General features: G+C 39.4%; 1 protein-coding gene across 1 annotated transcript in view; it reads right to left on the bottom strand.

Annotated features, from left to right (window-relative positions):
• Positions 1 to 581: 581 nt before the first annotated feature.
• The window catches only part of LOC136879109 (progestin and adipoQ receptor family member 3), a 180,741-nt gene continuing 157,891 nt past the window's right edge, over positions 582 to 23,431 (bottom strand). Inside the window, exons 6-9 of the mRNA XM_067152851.2 lie at positions 18,287 to 18,439; positions 14,095 to 14,283; positions 4,817 to 4,907; positions 582 to 1,066 (exon numbers count right to left, since the gene is read on the bottom strand). Of these exons, the coding sequence (XP_067008952.1) occupies positions 927 to 1,066; positions 4,817 to 4,907; positions 14,095 to 14,283; positions 18,287 to 18,439 (573 nt within the window). The 3' untranslated portion in view covers positions 582 to 926. The remainder of the gene's footprint in view (positions 1,067 to 4,816; positions 4,908 to 14,094; positions 14,284 to 18,286; positions 18,440 to 23,431) is intronic.

The following is a 23,431-nucleotide window of genomic DNA, read 5'->3' as shown; positions in this document are numbered from 1 at the left end:
ATGCAGCATTCTGTGAGAAAGAAGTTCTCAGACAAAAACTCTCTACATCGGTCTGTTTTCAGATTGGCTTTACTCTGCGGGAAAGAAAGCTTGATCATAAGCTAGAAGTAGTGGACATGAACCTAGTGAAAACAATTGCTGGTAAAAACAGGTGGGAACAATGCCAAGAGAGTACTCAAAGGTTAGGAATAAACTTGAAGGATGAAGCTGTACGTATAAACTGGTTTCAGCGGAAGGGTTATTTGAGGCTAACAGAGGAGGACAGATTTTCTACGAGAATAATGAACTTGGCCATGAGGGAGTAAGAGAGATGATGTTGGTGTGGAACTAAACAAGGTCACGGAACTAGTCGATTCACAGAGGCTTGCAGACTGAATGCTGAAAGGCATAACAGCCTACAATGAAGATATATATATATATATGTAAATACACTATAAATACATTTTCCAATACATTACTATGTTCCTTTCCTTCCTTTTGAACATTACAATAAAATATTTAAAATTCATATCTGTGATATTATTTAAAAGTGACTGAGGATGAAGAAATGGCCAGCAACATTCAGGGCAAACAATGCTCAATTCTTCCCTACTGAAGAGAATCAGTTTATTATTCTCAAGCAAGGAGGCCTCCTGTGTCCTGTGGTTGAAATATCGGTTGTCCATGCAACGGACACTCACTCTACAACAAACTACTATCACAAAACAATACAATAAACCTTTAAAAAGTCTTTAACGCTCTCATTATATTCTTATGTACAGATCAGATATACATTTTGTTGAGCATCTTGCAAACCCCCATACCAGATGAGTGAAACAAACAGAGAAAGAAGGTCCACTCCTCCCTCTGGGATGAACGTCTTAAAAAGATAACTTGCTACACGAGTGGTAGCATTAATTGACGCGGGAACTACGGAGTCGATGTCGTCAAAGCCTCATGTCGTGCGCACAGCCGTGGTTCATCCTGTACTCGACGTACTTTATGCCTGTGTTATGCCAGTAGTAGAGAGCTATCACAACGAAGAGATGCCACCACTGATGAGATGATCCGATATAATCCACACGACCTGCAATCAAAATACAAAACTAATTATCTCTCAATATGTCCTGGAATTAGGAAATGAGACTCCAAAAGATATGAGTGAGCCAGGTGTTCAGTCTTTTAGAGTTGGATCTGTTGATAAATGCTGGTGAGTCACTTCATACAGAAAATGCTAAAAATGACATCATATTTCACAGATCTTTGTTAAATTTTATTGAATTGTGTTCTAAGCATATTTACAGACATTTAAATTTTAATGGATTTTGCAGATTGGTTCAGAAGTTGTCTATTGGAAGTTACAGATTTAGAGTTTAAAATTTTTACATGTCATGCTGCCATATACACAGACATTGCTAGGAATCTGCCAACTTTCAGCTCTCAGTTAAAACAGTACTGTGGGCAATCAACTGCAGATTATTATCACGGGACCTGTTTTATATTATACACAAATGTCACACATGCTGTTTTCTACAATTTATGAGCTAGATATATGATCTTTGGAAATAGTAGAATGTTCTTTTGATTTAGTAGCTGATACTTTCGTAATCAGTGTTATAAACAATGTCTGTATTTTCCAGGCTTCTAGGCATGGTCCAGGAGCATATGATGGTGCCGACGTTTCACCGAAAACTACGTTCAGCATTTTCAAGGGTTCCCAGTAATGGCTATGAAGCTCTCAGCGGAATGGAGTGGTGTTGCAGTTCCACCTCAATATACAGTGCAGGCCGTGGTCCGCCATGATGGAGGGGGCAGTTGCTGATTGGCTGTTCCTTGGCCAATGATTGAAACAATTTGGAGCCTGGCATTGTTCAACCTGCCTTGGCAGAGACAGACACCTGATTGCCCGTTGCTTTCTCTGGCCTGCCACAGCCACCGCGTCCTCCAGGACTGAAGGTTTTCAGGACTGGAAACCAGGCTTTGTTGACCCATTCGGATTCCTCCTTACAGTTGAAGCTGTTGGTGTGCTTCGGGATTTTAATGGCTTACCTTTGTAGCCGGGTGTGATAAGACACAGTAGCTGACAGTAATTCGGTGTTGTTGTACTGTATGTCGTCGCCTGACAGCAGCGGGTGTTCAGTGACTGATGACCTTTCTGGTTGTCCCAGCCAGCTGTGCTGGTTGTGTTCATTTAGTCGGGTGGCGATGCTGTGTTTTGTAGTTCCTATATGTACACCTGGTTTCATCTGCATGGGATCTTGTAGACACCTGCCATGGAGAGAGGATGACACATGTCTTTAACAGTCCTTAGCATTTTTAAAATTTTCTTTATTGAAATATATATGGTTTTTACCCCCATGGGACTCCAGTAGCCTCTCTATTCTGTCAGTTATCATCCCAATGTATGGCAGAAAGGCTTTAGCTGCCAGCCATTCCTCTTCTTTCTCCCAGGTTGTTGGATATCTGGGATGCTTACTGTATATCTTTATGGCTGTAACTATTAGCACACAGTGCCATATTGAGGTGGGTGAACTCCTCATTTAAGTGCTGTTGTTGATAAATTCTTCTTGCATGGTCAGCTAGTGCTTTTATCACTACATATTTTTGTTGCCATTGGTGGTTGGTCGTCTTCTGTATGGGTCACGTAGTAAGGTATGGTATGGGTCAGGTTGCAGTACTCTGTTTAAATCGACTGTGTTCATTATCAGAACATCAAGGGAAGGGTGTTTTCCTTCATTTTCTGTCTCCACAGTGAACTGAATTTTGGTGTTAATGCTATTTCAATGTTGTTCCTCTCCATGGCTCCATATTACAGAGATGTCATCTACATTGTGAAGCCATACCTTATGTTTCAGTGGTGCATTCTCAAGCGCTGTTTATTCAAACAATGAAGAAATCAGCGATCACCAGACTCAGAGGACTGTCCATGGTGATATTGTCAATTTGCTCATGGTGAAGCATCTGAGTCTGGTGATCGCGAACTACTTCATGGAAAAGTTCAAGCAAACAGCACTCGAGAATACACCATTGAAATCAAGGTGTGGCTCTGCTATGTAGATGACACCTTTGTAATCTGGAGCCACGTACAGGAAGAACTACGGTGGTTTCTACAGCATCTGAATAACATTAACACCAATATTCAGTTCACTGTGGAGACAGAAAGCAAAGAAAAACTCCCTTTTCTCGATCTTCTGGTAATAAAGATAGCTGATTTAAACTTGGGACACACAGTGTACCACAAACCAAGTCACACAGACTGCTACAGTATCTACAGAAGACATATTGTACGCGCACTTTTTAGTGATAGATTTTTGTACTGACTGAGGAGTAAGAAGGAAGCACTGGTGGTTCCGGTAATACTGCCAACTGAATGGAAATTAAATCTGAATTGAATCAATAATATGATCGATCGATATGAATTTTCTAAACCTTTATTACCTTACACCAGGAACTGTGTCACACACACAATATATAATACTAAATAACATTTCTCGACGCGAAAGGTATTCCTAGCATGAATTCTATAGTTTGGCTTTGCTGTGTACACAACAACAGTATGAGTATGTAAAGTGTACGCCAGGTGTCGCACAGTGATCATAAGCGATTCTCAGTTTGTGTTTCAAAGGTTGCCAATACGAATCTCGAAGATAACCGAAGTCGACCGATTCAGCACTAGGGTGTAAATCTATCACTAAAAAGTACGCAAATAATACAACAACCACCTGTGACAAAAATACAGAGTGATAAAAATGCTACTTGACCGTGCAAGAAGAATTTGTTAGCCACAACTAATTGAGGAGCTTAGCCACTGCAATACGGTCCTACGTGCTAATGGCTACAGCCATAAAGAGATATGGCAAGCACTCCATCCCAGACATCCAATAGCCAAGGAAAAACAGGACAAGTGACTGGCAGCTAAAGCCTTTTTGCCGTACATCGGGAAGATAACTAACTACTGGAGTCTCATGGGATAAAAAACCACATACAGTCCAACGAAAAAAAATCCAAAAATTGCTAAAGTCTGCTAAAGACAAGCACCATCCTCTCTCCACAGCAGGTGTCTACAAGATCCTGAGCAGCTGTGACCAGGTGTACATAGGAACTATGAAACACAGCATTGCCTCCTGACTAAACGAGCACAACCAGCAAAGCTGCCTGGGATAAGCAGAAAGGTCATCAGTCGCTGAGCACTCACTGCTAGCAAGCCATGACATACAGTACAGCAACACGGAAGTACTGTCAACTACTGTGTCTTATCACGCCCGGCCACAAAGGAAAGCCATTGTGATTGTGAAGCACACCACCAGCTTCAACCGTAAGGAGGAATCTGAATGGGTCTATAAATTTGTTTGGGAATGATTATGTATTTATTATACTGTGCAGCGTACAGATGGTGTTAGGAGTTTCATGATGGACGAGTAAGGACATCCCAAAACCAGATCAGGTACAGTGGGCAGCCTGGTGGGATAACAAAAAATTTAATAATTATGGGATGGTTCAGGAGCAATGGTGAGTCCAAGACACCATTGAAGAATGGTTCCACACCAACCACAGGCATTGTTTGCTTGGGCTATCACCAAGTGGACGAGTGGGATACTGTACTTGCTTTAACCAATAAGGCAAGTACAGTATATTAGCCGTACGTCACTCTTAACTTCCTGTATGTTTGCATATTCCAAACAATAAACCAACAAAAGTCTCAGTTTCATTTGGGTAGTAGATGGTCTCAAGTTTATTTCCTAATTTGTTGAGCAGAGAGAACTAACTGATCATTTCATACAAACTGCACCAAACTTAGAGGCTAAAGATTATCTACTAAACATTTATCTTTACTTACCAGAAAGAAACCTCTCAGGAATTTTGCTAATATATATAAAGAAAGCCAGCCCGCTGATGGCATACATTCCAAGGACTCTGGGCAGCAGTAACTGGAACAGAAAAGTGGAAATCCATTACTTTACGTCCTTTATTCACTGTTTGGAATTTCTGAGGAACAGAAAGAGAGTTATACAGCTGAACTTGTCTAACAAAATATGGGTCATTCAACAGCAATCAAATTAATCCAAAAATAATAAGAGAACATTTTTCTCATAACAAGTGTTATAAAAACTACTCAAAATCAGTTCTGCAATTACAGGAAGTCTTACCACATCTTGATAACTGATGTTTATCATGCTCACATTTATGATCTATCCAGTTTCACCATTCTCTCCATACAAATTGCCGAAACATTTTCGATGGGATTGATATCAGGTGAGTTACCAATCCAAGGGAGCATTTCAATGTTCTTGTCTTCAAAGAATTGGTTTACCTTTCTGTATGTGTGGCATGGTGTTGAAACACTTTCACCATCTGAGAGAGCTTTTACAACTCAAGGATTTCTACGTATTTGTCACTGTTCATCATACTCTTAATGCAGACTAAAGGTCCTAGCCCCCTGTAGGTAAAACATCCGCAGAACATCACTTTTGGAGGATGTTTGGATGTTTGTTGAATATGGGCCAGGGTGTTTTCTCTGCTATTTCTTTACACACAAACTTCAAAATGACTTTCATCTGAAAATACAACTTTCTTCCAATCTTCCACAGTACTTTAGCTTATCTCTCTCTCGTTTTTTTTTTTCATAGCATCTATCAGAAGCTGCTTATTTGCTGGTCTTTTCCCTGCCACCAACAGTCTGCGATGAACTGTTGTAATCAAATGTTATAATGTCCATGTTCTGAATTGATGACAATATAATTATTGTAGACAAATACATGGACAAATTTGTCTACAATAATTGAACTGCTGTAACATAAACATTTCCCCCACTCTGACTTATATGTTGGTTTACGTCAACAGCTGGGATCCTGGGATTTATTTCTGGTGTAGTCTTGTGTTTCTGACCACTGTTTCCATCCTTCAGGGTTAAGAAGGACCCAGTTTCTTGGTAAAGCTTCAAAATTGAATTTACAGTAGCCACACTAACATCACATTGTGAAGCAGTTCGTCTTTGTGTCATAGAAATATGCTCAGCTAATGTCACAAAACTTTAATCTTTCCACAGAGTGGTATCCATTATTAATTTTCAGTCAATAACATTATATAATACTGAAAATGTATACACCTTTTCCCAAGGACATTCAGATAATTACTGTGCTTTAAAGACTATCCAACAATACCCAAAGATGTTAGCAACAATGCTGTTATAAATAGTCTTAGAAATGATTGTGTCTGGCTTAATTTGCAAGCTATTGTTGTAACTGTACAAGAGTACAATCATTACAAGTAATGAAAATAATTTTTTCCATATTGAAAGAATCTTAATGTAATATAAGAAATTTATTTTAACTTCGACCTATTCAATACAGTACAAGATGATAACGTATTAGTTAAACATCGTTAAAATAGTTGAGACATGTTTCGCCCCTTCTGTGGGGCATCATCAGTCATATCAATACCTCAAAATTTTACCAGACGTCTGGTTGGAAATTATAAAAATATGTTGCGTGAGTGAATACATTAAAAAACATTTACAAGATCTTATCATTAACAAAATATCAAATTGATTAAAAAAATGTTATGCTAGTGAACATGTTGGTGAATTTTCACTTAAAACAAGGCATATGTACAGTATTGACAATAATGGTAGTTTAAAGTCTCATTTGATGCTAAATTCGAAGACAGTTTAAAATTTATATACAAATATTTTGAGTGAGTGCAGAATACATATAATTACAATTGTTGTACACGTATTTTACATTGTAAAATGTTGTGGAAAACCATTCCAAATTTGTATTAATTTCCATTAAAAAAAATTTTTGACCTCAATGTCATGTTCATGATGTAGTTTATCAGAATTAGCTTCAAGATGTGAAATTTTGTATGTGATATTATGACCAGCTCATGTAAAAATGTTGCATTACATTGTAATTCAACTTGGATGTCTATGTTGACTAATTATATTTTAGACTCAAGCAAATTAGTTCGCCGAAGTATCCATGGGCTAATCACCTCTGCTGGACACTCTCTATGAAGACAGAGTGCCTAGTGCATGTAAACAACAGTTGATATTTGATTCAAAATGAACCTATGTTGAACAAGTTAAAATAATGTCTTGAATGAGGGCGGTTGGAATGTCGTTAAATCTTCTTAATTGACTAGTGTTTTTAAGTTTTTCCGTGTGTTTCTGTTGTTGGAATATGGGATGTCAGATTATTGGTTGAATGGGTGACAGTTGAAACGTTGTGTGATGTAATTAATGTTGAGCTGTCTTACGTATGTGAATATTCTCATCTCCTAGCTTATGAGCTTTCTTCAACAGTAATGTTTCCCACAGTTCAACTACATCAAGGCTTCTTCATTCATTATCCTCTCTCCAGGTTCGCAGCAAGTTTCTTGCTGTGACCAATGCATGCTGTCATAAGCCCAGCGCATGACAATTTACTGTCATTTTAGGTTAGGAAACTTTTGTAAAATAGTTTGTAATATAACGTACCGGTAGTGAATATCATGTGAGTTTGTTAAATTAAGATGTAAGAACATAATATTGTAAGAAGAATTTTTAGTTAGGGAATATTGCATATGCGCATCATTATACATACATACCCCACGTCGTTCCATCTTAAGCGATGGGTCGGCAAACGAGGCTTCTCCACCAGTTGCGGTCCCTGAACTTCTCTCCTTCTTCATTATATTTTGTATAAATTTCTGTTTGGGTAAGAGTCTGTGCACATGGCTTAGCAGTGAAGGTTGTGCAACAAGGAAAACAATGACTGTGCCAGTATAGGTGGTTGAAGTCAGTTAAAAGGATTGCAAAAAGTAGTTTAGAAACCTGAGTTACAGCCAGGAACTGTATGCTTAAGATGGTAATTCATCAGTCTGGATGAACGTGCAAGACCGCTCTTTGCAGATCGGCAGCTCGGTAACCAATCCAGAAGCTCCAATTTCGAACGAGGCTGTGTTGACCAAGAGATGCTTGAAGATGTGGCAGTGGTAGTGTTGTTTCCAGTGGATTTTGGCAGACGCTACGCCAGGTGGAGCGAGCCTATATACATGTGTGTGCGTGCGATGGAGGTCTTATTTATTACGGAGTGCTGGAGGAAGCATATTGTGCACACGTACAACAAGATGTTTACTATTACTGTTCATGACCATTGCGGTTGCTGTTGATGATGAATGTTGGTGTACGAATTCTTTACGGGCGCATTACCGTACCATTACGGAATCACGATGAATCCATTACTTGCTAATTCATGTTCCTGGTGAGTAGTTGGTGGAAGACGAAGATGCTACAAAGTGTTCTTTTGTAAGCAAGACTCTGGATTATTTCTCTCTGAGGAAATGCACCCTGTGGGTAGTGTTTTATGTGTTGCTGAGAACAGAACTGACTATAGCTAGAAGAAATTGTATGCCAAGTGTTCAGCCCTTGGTTGTGTTTTTATTGATTGGATGTGGCATTTGTCTTGTATCTAATCCACAGAAGTTTTTTTTTTTTTTTTTTACATTGTGAAGTTGTTTAATTAACAGTGTATAGTGAAGTGACTGGGTATGTTTCACATACAGTTATAACCTTGGATAAAGAGATTCGATGGTGGTGATGCTATTGTCCTTATGTATATAAGGTTAAGAAGGGAATGCACACTATTCATGTAGGGTACCATGAATAAGAAGCGTGGCTTTCAGAACTATGAATAGTTGTGGTGTAGGCCTATAGCTTGTAGATGTTGTTTGTGGATGTTTATATTGGTCTCATCACATGATGTTTGTTTGTTTGTTTGTTTTTTAATTTTGTTTCAGGAGTAAATTCATGTAGTGAAATTTGTGGTAGATCTTTTATTGGTGGAGTAAGGAAAATCCTGGCATGGTACCCAAATTTAATTGCAGGGTTAAATAGTAACAGGTAAGGTAATGAAGCAAGTTTGGAGCCTCGTCAACCTGATGACAGTCGCCTTGAGATAAGGAGTTCTTTCATGCTTTACAGAGTTAATTAATCCTGTTAATCTTTTGCAGATGGCACCCAATTTCGTTATTTATACTTTATTCTAGTTACCAATTATGCATTTCTTATTTTCAATTTCACCATAATATTACATTGTGTTATGCATACACAGATCAAATGTCAAATGACTCCTCTGTTATAAGAGGAAAATATGCAACTTAGTATTTTTGGCCTAGACTGTACGTAGAACTTGAGGAATTAGAACTTAGCTTCACCTCTCAAAGGCTGGGCATGCACTGGAAGAGATGAAACAGTCAGAAACTAAACACCTTTCTTCAGAAAGTCACAGGCAGTCTCTCTGGCCTAGGTCATTATGGCTTGTGATGAATAAGTGGCTGTTATTTTAGACTGTTATCTGCTGTATTGGATAAAAACACAGTTCACAAGTTTTGTACACATCCTGTTAAAAAAAAAGGAACCTTACCTTAGAATCTAATTTCATCTTAGTGCCCCTTCATCATCATCAGCATGATCGGCTCCATGGCTAAATGTTTAGCATGCTGGCCTTTGGTCACAGGGGTCCCAGGGTTGGAAATTTTAACCATAATCAATTAATTCCCCTGGCACGGGAACTGGGTGTATGTGACGTATTCATCATTTCATCCTCATTACAATGAGCAGGTCACCTACGGGAGTCAGATCAAAGACCTCTCCGGAGGCCACACGCCATTATTATTATATCATCATCATCATCATCACCGTATGTCCTGTTTCCTGTTATGGGGCCAGCGATGAGGTGAGATGAAATTATATGGCACGTTTTTCTTACCAGATACCCTTCCTGTCACCAACTTCAGTTGAGGAACTATTAATAATTGTATGGCCTCGGCTACAGAGTGCAAGCATTTTAAGTCGACACTATCAGGCTGCTTGCTCGTCAAATTTGACATCCCGTTTTACTCCAGGCCTACTGGACGGCAGAGAAAACCAAATCTCTCTTGGGCATCTATGGATGAGTTTTTAAAAATTTTGTCGGATAAACACCGAATGTGTTACAAGAGATCTTTTACATGCCAACGTTGTATGACATGGAGTGTCGAATGGACTTCATTCTGCCCTTCAAAAATCTGACCACCTCTGCCAGGTTTTGAACTCTCTACTTTGGGATCCGGAGGCTGACACTCCACCACCGATCCATGGAGGGAGTTAGTTCAGGAACTGAATGAGATGAATGAAATTGGGAAAGGAGGTGGAAGGAATCAGTTGTGGCCTACGAATAGGAACTTTTCCTGCATTTACCTGGAAGTGAACATGGGAAACCACAGAAACCATTCTCAGGACAACCAACAGTGGGGTTCGAACCCGCTCGTCTCCCAAATGCAGAGCTTGGCTACATAGCTGTAGCATGTTAACATAAGCAGCCACTCTGTTCAGTAATAATAATAATAATCATCACCATAATCATACGACAAAAACAGACTTGTAGAAATCGAGCAAGATTTCCTCAAAAACAACACTAGGAATTTCTACAAAACCGTCTGTGAGAATTTATCCAGTTATCAAACACCATCTATATGTTTCCATCAAGCAGATGGAACATTAGAAACGAACACCAAAGATAACTGCACAATTCTACCTGACTACTTCCAAGACCTCCTCAAATGTTGTCCTCCAAAAGCAAAACTGAACTTTGAAAAGCCCATACCAAACCCTGATTCACAAACCCCGACAATACAGGAAACAGCAGAGATTATCCAATCGCTTAAAAATAATAAATCCCCCAGAGAGGATGGCATCACCGCGGAGATTTGGGAACTAGGAGATGACCTCGTAAGTAGAATTCATGCAATCCTAGTAGAAATCTGGGAAACTGAAATGATCCCACAGGATTGGAAGTGCGCATTAATACACCCATTGTAAAAAAAAAAAAAGGCAACAAGGTGGATCCAGACAACAACAGAGACATATCCCTACTACCGATTACATACAAAATTCTTTCTAAAGCTCTCTTAAACTGTTTAGAGAATCAGACAGATCACCTGATCGGCGAATACCAATTAGGTTTCAGGAGAGGTCGATCATGTGCTGAGCAAATATCAAATTTGAAGACTATATTAAGGATCCATCAAACTATCAGCATGATCGTCACTTTTGTGGAATTTAAGAAGGCATATGATTCTGTGGACAGACAGGCCGTTTTTGATACTCTAGAAGAGCTCAGAGTGGACAGGAAGACCAGAGAACTAATCCAGCCAACTCTCATAAATACGACTTCTAGAGTGAAATTCCTTGGGGAAATTTCTGAGCCTTTTGAAATATGTACGGGCGTTCGTCAATGTGACTGCATCTCCCCTATTTTGTTTAACTTAGTTCTAGACAAAATTATTAGAGAATGGGAAAGGGAGGTCAAAGGTGTGAGCATAGGAAACTTGGGAAGCAAAGTCAAAGTCAAAGTCAAGCCTTTGCTGATGACCTAGCAATCATTACTAAGACCAGAGATGAAACCAGATATGCCGTACAGAGATTACGCAACATAGCATCAAAGGCATACTTCCAGATATCGTATGAGAAAACCCAGTTCATGGAAAATCTACATCAACCTAGCAAAAAAACTCCACTGAGATGGAAAATGGCACAATTTCACAGGTGTCCTCCTTCAAATACCTTGGAGAAATCATACTGACATCAGGACTAGATTGTAAGGCAAACATAGAAAGAGCCACTAAACTCCATAAGGCATACAGACTAACGTGGAATTACTACAACAAAAGAGTCGTATCGCGTAATGCAAAATTATGACATTTCAAGACAGTTGTTTTGCCAGAAGCTTCATATGCCACAGAAACCATATCCCTTGGAGGTCACTCTAAAATTATAGAAATTGTAAAACAAGAAAAGAAAATTCTCCGTAAAATATATGGTCCCAAGAGAGAAAATGGAATGTGGATTAAGAGGAGAACAGCGGACCTCTACTCATTAACTGACAGGTTCACTGATGCCGTATGCAAGAGACTCCTGAAATTCTATGGCCATATCTATAGAATGGACACCAACAGACTCACCAAAAGATTAGGTGAAAATAAACTGGCTAAAAGAAACTAAGGCCGACCTCCAAGAAATGAACATCACGGCCGATATCATATAAGATCGTGGAGCTTTAAGCACAATAGTAGCCAAGCACAAATTCATGGAGAAATCTAAAAAGAAACCTGTAGGAAGTGGTCCACTGAACACAAGATGCAACACAGTGCATTCACGAAGAGATTTTGGGAGGATAAGAAGGCGAAAACTTTCAAGCTAACGAACAAGCCCAAACACGCTCTTTGAATGGTTATAAGAAGAATCGTATGGCCTCAGATCCTCTGATGCAGGCCTTCAGAAGTGGTGCCATCTAAGCAGCTTGCCTACTAATTTCAACATTCCGATTCTTCTGCAATCTAGCAAGAGAAGCGGAATTATACTGGAAGGGATGCTACGGCTGAGTTAAGTTAATGTTTTCAGATGAGATCTTTAACATGCACATTCTCTGGTTTTCAATGTTGTTACTAAGAAACAAACGTACTTGGTGCACTGCAGTATAAGATTTGGTTCATATAGTTCTCAAAAATAATATAGATGGCAGAAAACTACAGCTCTACACATCATGTTCTTCCTTTCAAATCATGTCAGAGCTGTGTCAACTTGACAGCAGTTTGCACGTAATAGTAACCGTGCTCGAACATCTACTGAACAACAGTGATTTATACCAACAGAACAGACCTAACAGATCACACATAATATTAATATACTAATTATTACAAAGATCGGCCGCCTCTGTGGTGTAGTGGTTAGCGTGATTAGCTGCCACCCCCGGAGGTCCGGGTTCGATTCCCGGCTCTGCCACGAAATTTGAAAAGTGGTACGAGGGCTGGAACGGGGTCCACTCAGCCTCGGGAGGTCAACTGAGTAGAGGTGGGTTAGATTCCTACCTCAGCCATCCTCGAAGTGGTTTTCCGTGGTTTCCCACTTCACCTCCAGGCGAATGCCGGGATGGTCCCTAACTTAAGGCCACGGCCGCTTCCTTCCCTCATCCTTGCCTATCCCTTCCAATCTTCCCATCCCCCTACAAGGCCCCTGTTCACCATAGCAGGTGAGGCCGCCTGGGCGAGGTACTGGTCATACTCCCCAGTTGTATCCCCCGACCAAGAGTCTGAAGCTCCAGGACACTGCCCTTGAGGCGGTAGAGGTGGGATCCCTCGCTGAGTCCGAGGGAAAAACCGAACCTGGAGGGTAAACAGATGATGATGATGATGATGATTACAAAGATCTGTCTCTTGTACAAACAATTCTGAAGGGCCTAAAAGCCAAATAAACTCAATATCAGCCATATTTTTTCGGTTAAGGGTATATGTTGAACTTTAAGAAAATGGCAAACCTACTCATTTCAATCCACTATTTCCATGGTAAGGATCTAACAATGTATTATCGTTTTTACAGATATGAAGTGGATAGTATGAACTCAAATATAGTGAAATAAAAAATTACCCAAGTTCAAAACTGTCCGTCCCCGTGGTGTAGGGGGCAACGCGTCTGCCTCTCACCCGGCGGCCCTGGGTTCGATTCCCGGCCAGGTCAGGGGTTTTTAATTGTAAATGATTAATATCCCTGGCCTGGGGACTGGGTTTTCGTGTCGTCCTCAACGTTCCTTTCCTCACATTCAACACTCTGCACTTCTGCAATTTCAATTACACGCACGCTCATATCATATGGTGCAAGTACGGGCAAAAGATCTCTATAGGTCGACGCCCCAAACAAATAGCATTTTTAAATTTTAAAAAAGTTCAAAACTAGCAGGTATTTAATTTTAAAATCCAAAACTAGTGAAAAATGGCCAGTCTGGAGGATTAAAATGTATGGAAGTAAGCAAGACCTCAATGTGTTAACTTCACCATCGAATCAGTCTCTTCCAGTGAGTGCCCAACCTAAGAACCGAGGAGAAACAAACTGATGTCACATTGCACCTTACTTCTTCTGAACCTCACTGGCACAACTTTGCTAAATAGACTTAAGTTCTGAGACAGCAGTCCAACAGCTGCTAATCAGTTTATTGGAAATTAATTCAAATGTTAATTTGGAGTATGGTATATCTATTTTACAGGTAATTTGATTTCTTTCAGGCTCAGTCTTCACTCAACCTGAAATAAGGGATCTCATACCTCAACGACAGGGTTGCTGAGTCCCCCCATGATGATGGTCCAATGGAAAGTAGGGACAACGCCATAGGCTGCCCATGATACAAACACAATCAACTTTACATTAGAATCTACATTGAACTTGGGGATCTGGATGACCATTGCCGAGATGAATATGGCGCACACTGTTATCAGATAGAACATCTGCCATGGCTGAAAACAGAAGAATAAATTATTAGAGTTGAATTGCTAGAGTAGACTTTCAAGTTGAAGGGAGAAAAATTACAAATAATACTTAGGTGCCAGTTCAAGACAGCATAAAGCTATTAGAACAGAATGAATAAAATACTAACAGATTCAGTTACAAAAAATTATGTTCATCAGTCTAAGATGTACAAATGGATTCTTTAAGTGTGTGGGAGGATTGATATGGAACAGCGATGCACCACAGAGATGTAAAGGAACTATGTACAAGACTTATTTTGTGCCAATTTGACATATGGATCAGAAACAAGGGTGATGAAGGAGAGGGATAAAAATAGAATACAAGCAGTGGAAATGAAGTTCCAAAGGTGTTGAGTAGGTTTAACAAGAATGGACAGAGTAAGAAATGAGAGAGTTTGGGAAATGGTAAATGAGGTACCCCACAGGAAAAGATAGAAAAATCAAGGCTGCAGTGATATGGACATGTTAAGAGAATGGGAGAAGAGAGGATACCAAGAAAGATGTTAGAAATTGAGTTGAAGGGAAGAAGACTTAGAGGAAGATGGAGGAACAGATGGGTGAAAGGTGTAAAGAAAAGCTTCGAGGCAAGAGGAGGGAACTGGACGAGACTGAGAGAAGAAAAGTGGTGGATGGACAGGCTTATGTTCCAAGCAGATGCAGCCTGTGGTTGGTAACTGCTCCAGATGATGATGTTCATCAGTCTGATCATAATGAAACAAAGTGCACTGAACAGGAGAGAGAATGTAATGTCAGTATTGGAAAAGAAGAGAAAAAGTGTCAAAATCAAGTCACACAGAGAGACATATATTTACTCAGGTATTAGCATTTATCTTTGGATATGCCTTCAATGTTCAGTTGTAGGACACGGGCACAAGGTCCAATGCATTTTGAGTTCTGTGCAAATTGGCTCTTAAAGGAGCCGCTGGGATGTTTGTAGATCATAAAAACCGGGAGAGATACGAGGTCTAGTTTGGTTACTGTTTGTGTAGACTTTCTGCCGTCCTGCTCTTGCAGTCCATTGCCCAGGATACACTATCTTGGAGGTTGTCTACACGTCATACCAGATATTGCCCATCTTAAGATGGCTGACAAAATGGGCAGGCTCTGTGAGAGTAGAGTGCACATCATATTTGTGGTCTCCATGGTAGTGATGGCAGACAAGACAAAATGGGTGCCAGTTAGGGCAAAATTTTTGAAATAGATATAACGAGTTACCTTCTAAGTAGTGATATCTGTGGAACGATTGGAACAATGAACAAGATGGCAGATATTTAAGGCACAAAATTGATAATAAATATGACCCTAAAACACTATTAAATGAATGTGGACTCAACACTAACATAAATTCAGCACCCAAAATAAAATCATAAATACCCCCCTGGAAACCACACAGTTCCTCTTTAGAGACGGATATAAGACACATTACCACTACATATCTTATTCAATGGTAGCCATTGATATGTATTAGAGACAGGAACACATAATTGGATGAACATAATGGCATGTCAGTGTGGGGGGAAAGGGAGTCAAGGACAATCTCTCTTCAGAGATGGACGTAGAAGAACTGCGATTGATGGGGAGAGAGCCTAGCTATCAGGAGATGTCAGTGTATGAAGATATGGAGATTGTCCTTGTCCACATTTATTCCTGTCTTATGTTTCTGTTAATCTCTCTTCCTACAATGAACTGTCATTATGTTTGTCCCATTATGTGTTCCTTTTTTTTTCAATTGGCTTTACGTCGCACCGACAGAGATAGGTCTTATGGCGACAATGTGATAGGAAATATCTAGGAGTAGGAAGGAAGTGGCCATGGCCTTAATTAAGGTACAGCATTTGCCTGGTGTTAAAATGGGATACCATGGAAAACCATCTTCAGGGCCGCCGACTACCTCCCAAATCCTGGATACCGGCCGCACTTAAGCAACTGCAGCTATCGAGCTCGGTACGTTCTTTTTCCTGTCCATATCTCTCTGTACAGGGTAGTCGGAAACAACGTGAACCCGTACACGACTGTTAGAGCGTTGGTCATACTGATACGCAGTTTGAAAAAATTACATCAGTATCTTACGCCGTTGTCATTTTATCAGATGCTGAAGTTAACCAATCAGATCGCTTTGCAGGCGACTTCAGATGGGCTTTGGGAGGTGGTGTATGACCAGCTTGAGAGCGCAAATAGAAGAAATAAACTTCTCCAGGGGAGAGACTTGAATAAAGACCTCGCAACTGATAGACTCGGCCCATAGAGAGAACGCTATGGTGGCATTGGCTGAAACCCACAGAGTGTTAGTGCTCGATGTTCACTTCTTGGCATGGCTCTCAAATGATATAGATGTTGATTTTCATCATTTATAATGTACAATAACGGAACATTTATATTGTTATTATGGCTCTCAAGGCCGACCAAGCCACGTGCACATTTAGCAACAGAGCCTTGTAAAGCCCATTTCAATTCACCCACAATCCGATTGGCTAACTTCAGCAGCTGATAAAATTACAACGGCGTGAGATTTCAATGTAATTTTTTCAAACTGCTTATTAGTATGACCAACGCTGTAACATTCATATACTCAGTTCACGTTGTTTACGACCACCCTGTATATGACTCAAGAATGATTAGATATGAAATGTACCCATATAACACTGTCATCAATGATTCAGAAGCATGCTGAACGCTTCTTGTCTTAAGCTCAACCCTGAAAGGAAGAAGCTTATTATATTTACTTTTAAGAAATAAATATTGAGCAGAAATGCATATCTACATATATAAAATAAGAGTTTTGTCTGTATATTGCTCAGAATTTGAAAAGGATGGTATTTCTGTATCAGTCATGCCCACAGTAACAAGGAAATGCATTTTTTTTAAATTTTCCATAATGTCTGTCTGTCTGTCTGTCTGTCTGTCTGTCTGTCTGTCTGTCTGTCTGTCTGTCTGTCTGTCTGTCTGTCTGTCTGTCTGTCTGTCTGTCTGTACACGCATCATCAGAAAACGGCTGAAGAGAATTTAATGAAAATCGCTATGCATAGTAAGTGAATAAGTCACTACAATCTAGGTTATAAATCATTTTATTCTCGCTCAGAGAAATGATAGTTTAGGGGAAGGCCTAAAATTTCATTCTCAATTATTCATGTTATTAGTGGTCCTATCTTAATGAAAATCGGTATGCAAACTCCGGAAGTAAGTCGCTACAATCTAGGCCTTAAATAATTTTATTCACATTGAGTGAAATTGCAGTTTAGGGGAAGGCCTAAAATTGAATTCCCAAATATTTATGTTATTTGTGGTCCTATCAATAAATATACATAACTAAAGTTATATACATAGTATTAAATTTCTGATCATTTATGTCTTATACATTTTTACTGTGCTGGCTATGGTAACAAGATATTCATGAATTTGGATTTTTGTTGCTAAGTCCATATTAGTGCCGAGTCACGAGAAAATGGGTAAACAGATTTTAAGGAAAATTGGTATATAAAGTCAGGGAATAAGGAACTACAGTCTGCGCTATATATAATTTTATAAGACGCCCTAATATCTTAGAGTCGAAAGAAAATTAAATGTGAAGGCCTACAACATAGCAAGCTCATAAAATTGATCAACAATAAAATTACATTGATCATTGTTTGTCGTGATGTGGTTTGTGTCTTCTGTTGCCACTCATCTCTGATAGATGGAATTACTGCTGCGTACTGAGATTTTTTAAAATTGGCTTTATGTTGCACCAACACAGATAGATTGTATGGCGACGATGGGATAGGAAAGGGCTAGGAGGGGGAAGGAAGAGGCCGTGGCCTTAATTAAGGTACAGCCACAACAAAAACCACAAAGACAGTTTCTAAGAATCTCATAGTGAAACACGGGTACCTTAGCTAGTATCATCTAAACTAACACATATCATCATGTTTTAAAATCACATACAAGAAATATTTACTCCATGCTTTCTAGGATAAGTAACTGTAGATAGTCAATACACAACACACTGATTTACCTTGTGGCACCAGAAGGCATAGTAGACTCCCGACATATAAATGGCCAGAAGACTTAGTGCAATGCCAAACAAGTCGAAAGATAAAAAACACATGTAATCCTTCTCTGATCGGCATGAGAACGTGTGGTAGAGGGACGACAGGATCATACAGATCTGAAATTAGAACAAAAAACTGATGAAGTAACAGCAAAACAACTGGCTACTTCATTTCACGGGTAAACAAGAAGCCAGAGAGGGAGAAAGACATTAGTCTTCCATGAATGGCTGTGTGTGCAGAAAATTCCGTCAAACAGCATGGGCATGTTGGAATAACACAGATCATTTGCCAGCCAACATACTCCAACTGTTCTTACTTTTTAACATAAGACAAGATGTTTTATTTATCCTGACAAAGTTATGGATTATTCCCTTTCCTACACTTAACCAGTCTTAACCTAATAGATTATCATCAGTCTTCTCCTTCATTTCCCATTTTCATTCTTCTGGGTCAGGTTGTGAATCAAGGACCTCAACATTTTTCTATCTCTCCACTACTCCCTCCCTTTCTCCAATATTTCATCCACTTTTATTCCTCTCTAATCTATACTCTCCTCCGTCCACTCTTTCTGGGCCTTCCCCATTGTCTTCCTCTTATTATTTTCTCCATAAATACTAATTTTGGAACTCTATCCTCTTCCATTCTCATCATGTGTCCATACCACTTCGGCTTACTTGTCTCTATCTTGTCTTGCAGTTAGTGAATCCAGTTTGGAATCTATATCTTTTTGCTAGTGGCTTTACGTCACACCGACACAGATAGGTCTTATGGCGACGATGGGATAGGAAAGGCCTATTAGTTGGAAGGAAGTGGCCGTGGCCTTGGCCTTAATTAAGGTATAGCCCCAGCATTTGCCTGGTCTGAAAATGGGAAGCCATGGAAAACCATCTTCAGGGCTGCTGACAGTGGGATTCGAACCCACTATCTTCAGGATGCAAGCTCATAGTCGTGCACATCTAACCGCACGGCCAACTCACCCGGTCAATTTGGAATCAGCTAAGAAAGTATTTTTCCATGCACTCACATACCAACAGTATTTGCCACCCTTGAGACCTCACCGATGACACATAAAAACTATACGATTACGATTCTTATTCACAATTAATTTTATGTCACACCCACACTTTACACACACTCTCTTACTTGAATGCAAGTCGTGATGTTGGTACAACTGCATTCAATCACAAAACTGCTAACATTAATGAGATATTGCATTGTTGGATGCGCTTGAGAACGGTTGGCTGTTGAGAGAGCTCTTGCATTATTGTAGTGATAAAGTAGTGAAAACCTATTGAAATAGCTTAATTTTGTGTATATCTGATTCATTTAGTGCTGTTTATATAGTGGTGTTTAGTGCTTGTTGGTAGAAATTGGGAGTAGTAATAATTATTTAAATTTTGTAACAAGTAATTCAGTTGGTCTTCAGTAAATTACGTTTTCTAGGTTAAGTAGGCTAGCTAGGTGCACCTTGTTTCGAACTTAGGTTTAGGTAATACTTTAGGTAACAATATTAACTTTAAAAATATTTGTAAATACCGGTATCTGTATAGGTTCGTTGGTTGTACTTACAAAGGCAGATTATCATAAGGAATAGTACCGTAACTTCTGCAGCAACTCCTCCGGTATTTCGTATAGATATACGTTCAAACTATCGCGAAGGTAATTTACTACATCAAAAAACACGATACGCCTGTAAACTTCCATTTAAGAAGTTAAAGAGATTACACGGTAATAGTTAACAGTCGTATTGTTATTGATTATTGTCGCTCCTCATATTCAAATATTGCATTGTTGGCTACAGTCGTGAACAAAGGGTGTAGTGTAGTCAAGTAAATATAAATAAAAATCAGCTGACCTTGTATTCCATTCATTTGTACTTCTGAGTAGGTAGTTAGTATCCGTAATTTATATTTCGCTCCCTCGATCTTTCTTTCAGTATTTATGAGCGGTTAGCTAATAATAATAAAGTTCATAGATCCCAGTAATTGCAGTTGAAGTCCCTGGAGTAATAGTAGTAGTAGTTTTGACAGAAATATTTGAGAAATTATTGTAGACAACCGCGTATTTTTCAGTAGGCCTAATTTTTTTTTTCTCCGTCCCGTGGAGTAGGGAAAATAATAGTAATCCACCAGCTGTAATAATCACATAACCACATTTCAGTAGAATTATAGTGAAGATAAGGTATAATATATTAGATAGTATCTTGCCAGTTATATTCGTGTTTTTCTTCGTGTACGGCAATCCTTTTGATACTTAAGCATTTAACCAAACGCAGTAGGCCTATAGTGTAGTGTAGATACATTGTAGTATAGATACAGTACGGTACATTTAGATAGTGCCGTATCTTGCCTGCTATATTCGTGTGTTATCTTTCGTGTGTACCTATTAGACCCTAATACTAATAATAATTTGTCCAAGCATTTAGCTTCGTTGGTAATCTTTGAGTACAGTAGTTCTTGCAAATTTCATTTCTGTTGTGCTTAGTAGTGACATACGGTACGGTACCGGTATCGTAATTAGGATACGTCTGAAAGTAGTTTAAAAATTACTGTAGTGTACTGTACAGTAGTATACGAGTAATATCCTATTAGAATTTAGTGTGCTTATTTTATTATTGTAAAATATTTGTGTAGTACTGGTGTAGTAGAGGTATCCGTAGAAACTCTTACTAAAATATTGTTGAAATTAGGATAGGCTTAATTGCAGTTTGGAATTGTGTAGTTCTTGTGTATTACTTTCGATATTCAGTAATTAACAGCAGTTTTTAGCCTGTTAGGGGTTGTAGGATTAAAAAAATAGAGCACGACTAAGTAGTATTGTAGTGTAGTCGTATATTAATTACCTTATTGTTGTGTACTATCCCAGACAATATATCCCTCCGTTCATTTATTTTTTTTTGCAAATAAGTTACTTTATTTTTTTAATTTATAATTTTTCCCCCGTAAAGAATGGCTAAGGAGCGCGAGTGTACTTATTGTGGGTGTGGTGAGGCGTTGAGGGGTATGAGGGAGGAGTTGGAAAGTTTGAGGGAGATAATTAGGATTCTCACAGAAGACAGGAAGGAAGATAGGACTCCCTCAAACAATGTACAGGTTACAGTAGGTGTACAAGAGGGAGGGGAAGGAAAGGGAGGAGTTGTAGAAGACAGGTGGTCTAATGTTCTAAGGGGAAGGAGATTGCAGGCCAAGGGCTCTATTCAGGATCAGAATTCAGGACAGGTGTCTGTGCGAAATCGGTACGAGTCACTCCAGGTAGAACAACAGAGGGAAGATGAGGGACAGGGAACTGTTGCTGAGATGCATGGAAGTAGGAGGAAGGGAAAAGGTAGGAAAGGGAAATGTAGAGTAGAGGATAGGAAAAGACAGGTGGAACAGGGTTATGGGAAGGAGAAAAGGGAGGAGGAAGTAGCTTCTGCAGCTATCAGGAAAGATAGGGCTGACCAGGAGGGGAGGGGATCAAATGAGGTGGGTAGGGTTGAGGCTCTGGTCATGGGGGATTCCATCGTTAGACACGTGGGGAAAGTGTGTGGAGGAAAGGGAACCAGGGTAGAATGTTATCCAGGAATTAGGTTGAGGCAGATGTTGAGGAAAGTAGAAGAGAGGGAGGAGGGGAAGGAGAAGGTGGTAGTGTTTCACGTTGGTACCAACAACGTAAGGCAAGCTGATATAAGTACCAACATAGTTGGAGATGTGTGGGATCTGGTAAATGCAGCACGGGTGAAGTTTAAGAAAGCGGAGATTGTTATTAGTGGAATACTGTGTAGGAGGGATACTGATTGGAGGGTGATTGGGGATTTAAATGAGACTATGGAGTGGGTATGTGGGAAACTGGGAGTGAAATTTCTAGATCCTAATGGGTGGGTAGGAGATAGGGATCTGCGCTCGGATGGCCTTCATTTAAACCGCAGTGGTACGTATAAGTTAGGAAATTTGTTTGGAAGGGTAATAGGGAGGTACATTCAGGGAAACGGGATGGCCTAGGGAGCGGTGATAAGGGAACAAGGAACTGGAAATCAAGTAGGGATGACATAAAATTGTTAGTGCTGAACTGTAGAAGTATTGTAAAGAAAGGAATAGAATTAAGTAATTTAATAGATATATATTTACCAGATATTGTAATAGGAGTTGAATCATGGCTGAGAAATGATATAATGGATGCAGAAATTTTCTCACGGCACTGGAGTGTGTATCGTAGAGATAGGATAGGAAAGGTGGGAGGGGGAGTTTTCATTCTGGTGAAAGAAGAATTTGTAAGCTACGAAAGAGTTAAAGATGAGATACATGAAATTCTAGGTGTAAGGCTCATTTCTAAAGATAATAGACAACTTGATATATTTGGAGTGTACAGATCGGGAAAGGGTAGCACTGATGCGGATTCGGAATTATTTGATAGGATAGTAAGCTATGTGGGAAACGACATGGAAAGAAATGTGATTGTAGCGGGAGATCTGAATTTGCCAGATGTAAATTGGGAAGGAAATGCGAACGACAGGAAGCATGACCAACAAATGGCAAATAAGTTAATATGGGAAGGACAGCTGATTCAGAAAGTGATGGAACCAACCAGAGGGAAAAATATCCTGGATGTGGTGCTGATAAAACCAGATGAGCTCTATAGGGAAACTGAAGTAATAGATGGTATTAGTGATCATGAAGCTGTTTTTGTGGTAGTTAAAAATAAATGCGATAGAAAGGAAGGTCTTAAAAGTAGGACTGTTAGGCAGTACCATATGGCTGATAAAGCAGGTATGAGGCAGTTTCTAAAAAGTAACTATGATCGGTGGAAAACGGTAAATAAAAATGTAAACAGACTCTGGGATGGGTTTAAAGAAATTGTTGAGGAATGCGAAAACAGGTTTGTACCTTTAAAGGTGGTAAGGAATGGTAAAGACCCACCTTATTATAATAGAGAAATAAAGAGACTAAGAAGGAGGTGCAGACTGGAAAGAAATAGAGTTAGAAATGGCTGTGGAAGTAAGGAGAAATTGAAGGAACTTACTAGAAAATTGAATCTAGCAAAGAAGGCTGCTAAGGATAACATGATGGCAAGCATAATTGGCAGTCATACAAATTTTAGTGAAAAATGGAAGGGTATGTATAGGTATTTTA

Source organism: Anabrus simplex, chromosome 8 (genome assembly GCF_040414725.1).
Source record: "Anabrus simplex isolate iqAnaSimp1 chromosome 8, ASM4041472v1, whole genome shotgun sequence".
Lineage (NCBI taxonomy): Eukaryota > Metazoa > Arthropoda > Insecta > Orthoptera > Tettigoniidae > Anabrus > Anabrus simplex.
Note: the sequence above shows the minus strand (reverse complement) of the source record. Positions and strands in the feature narration are given on the sequence as shown.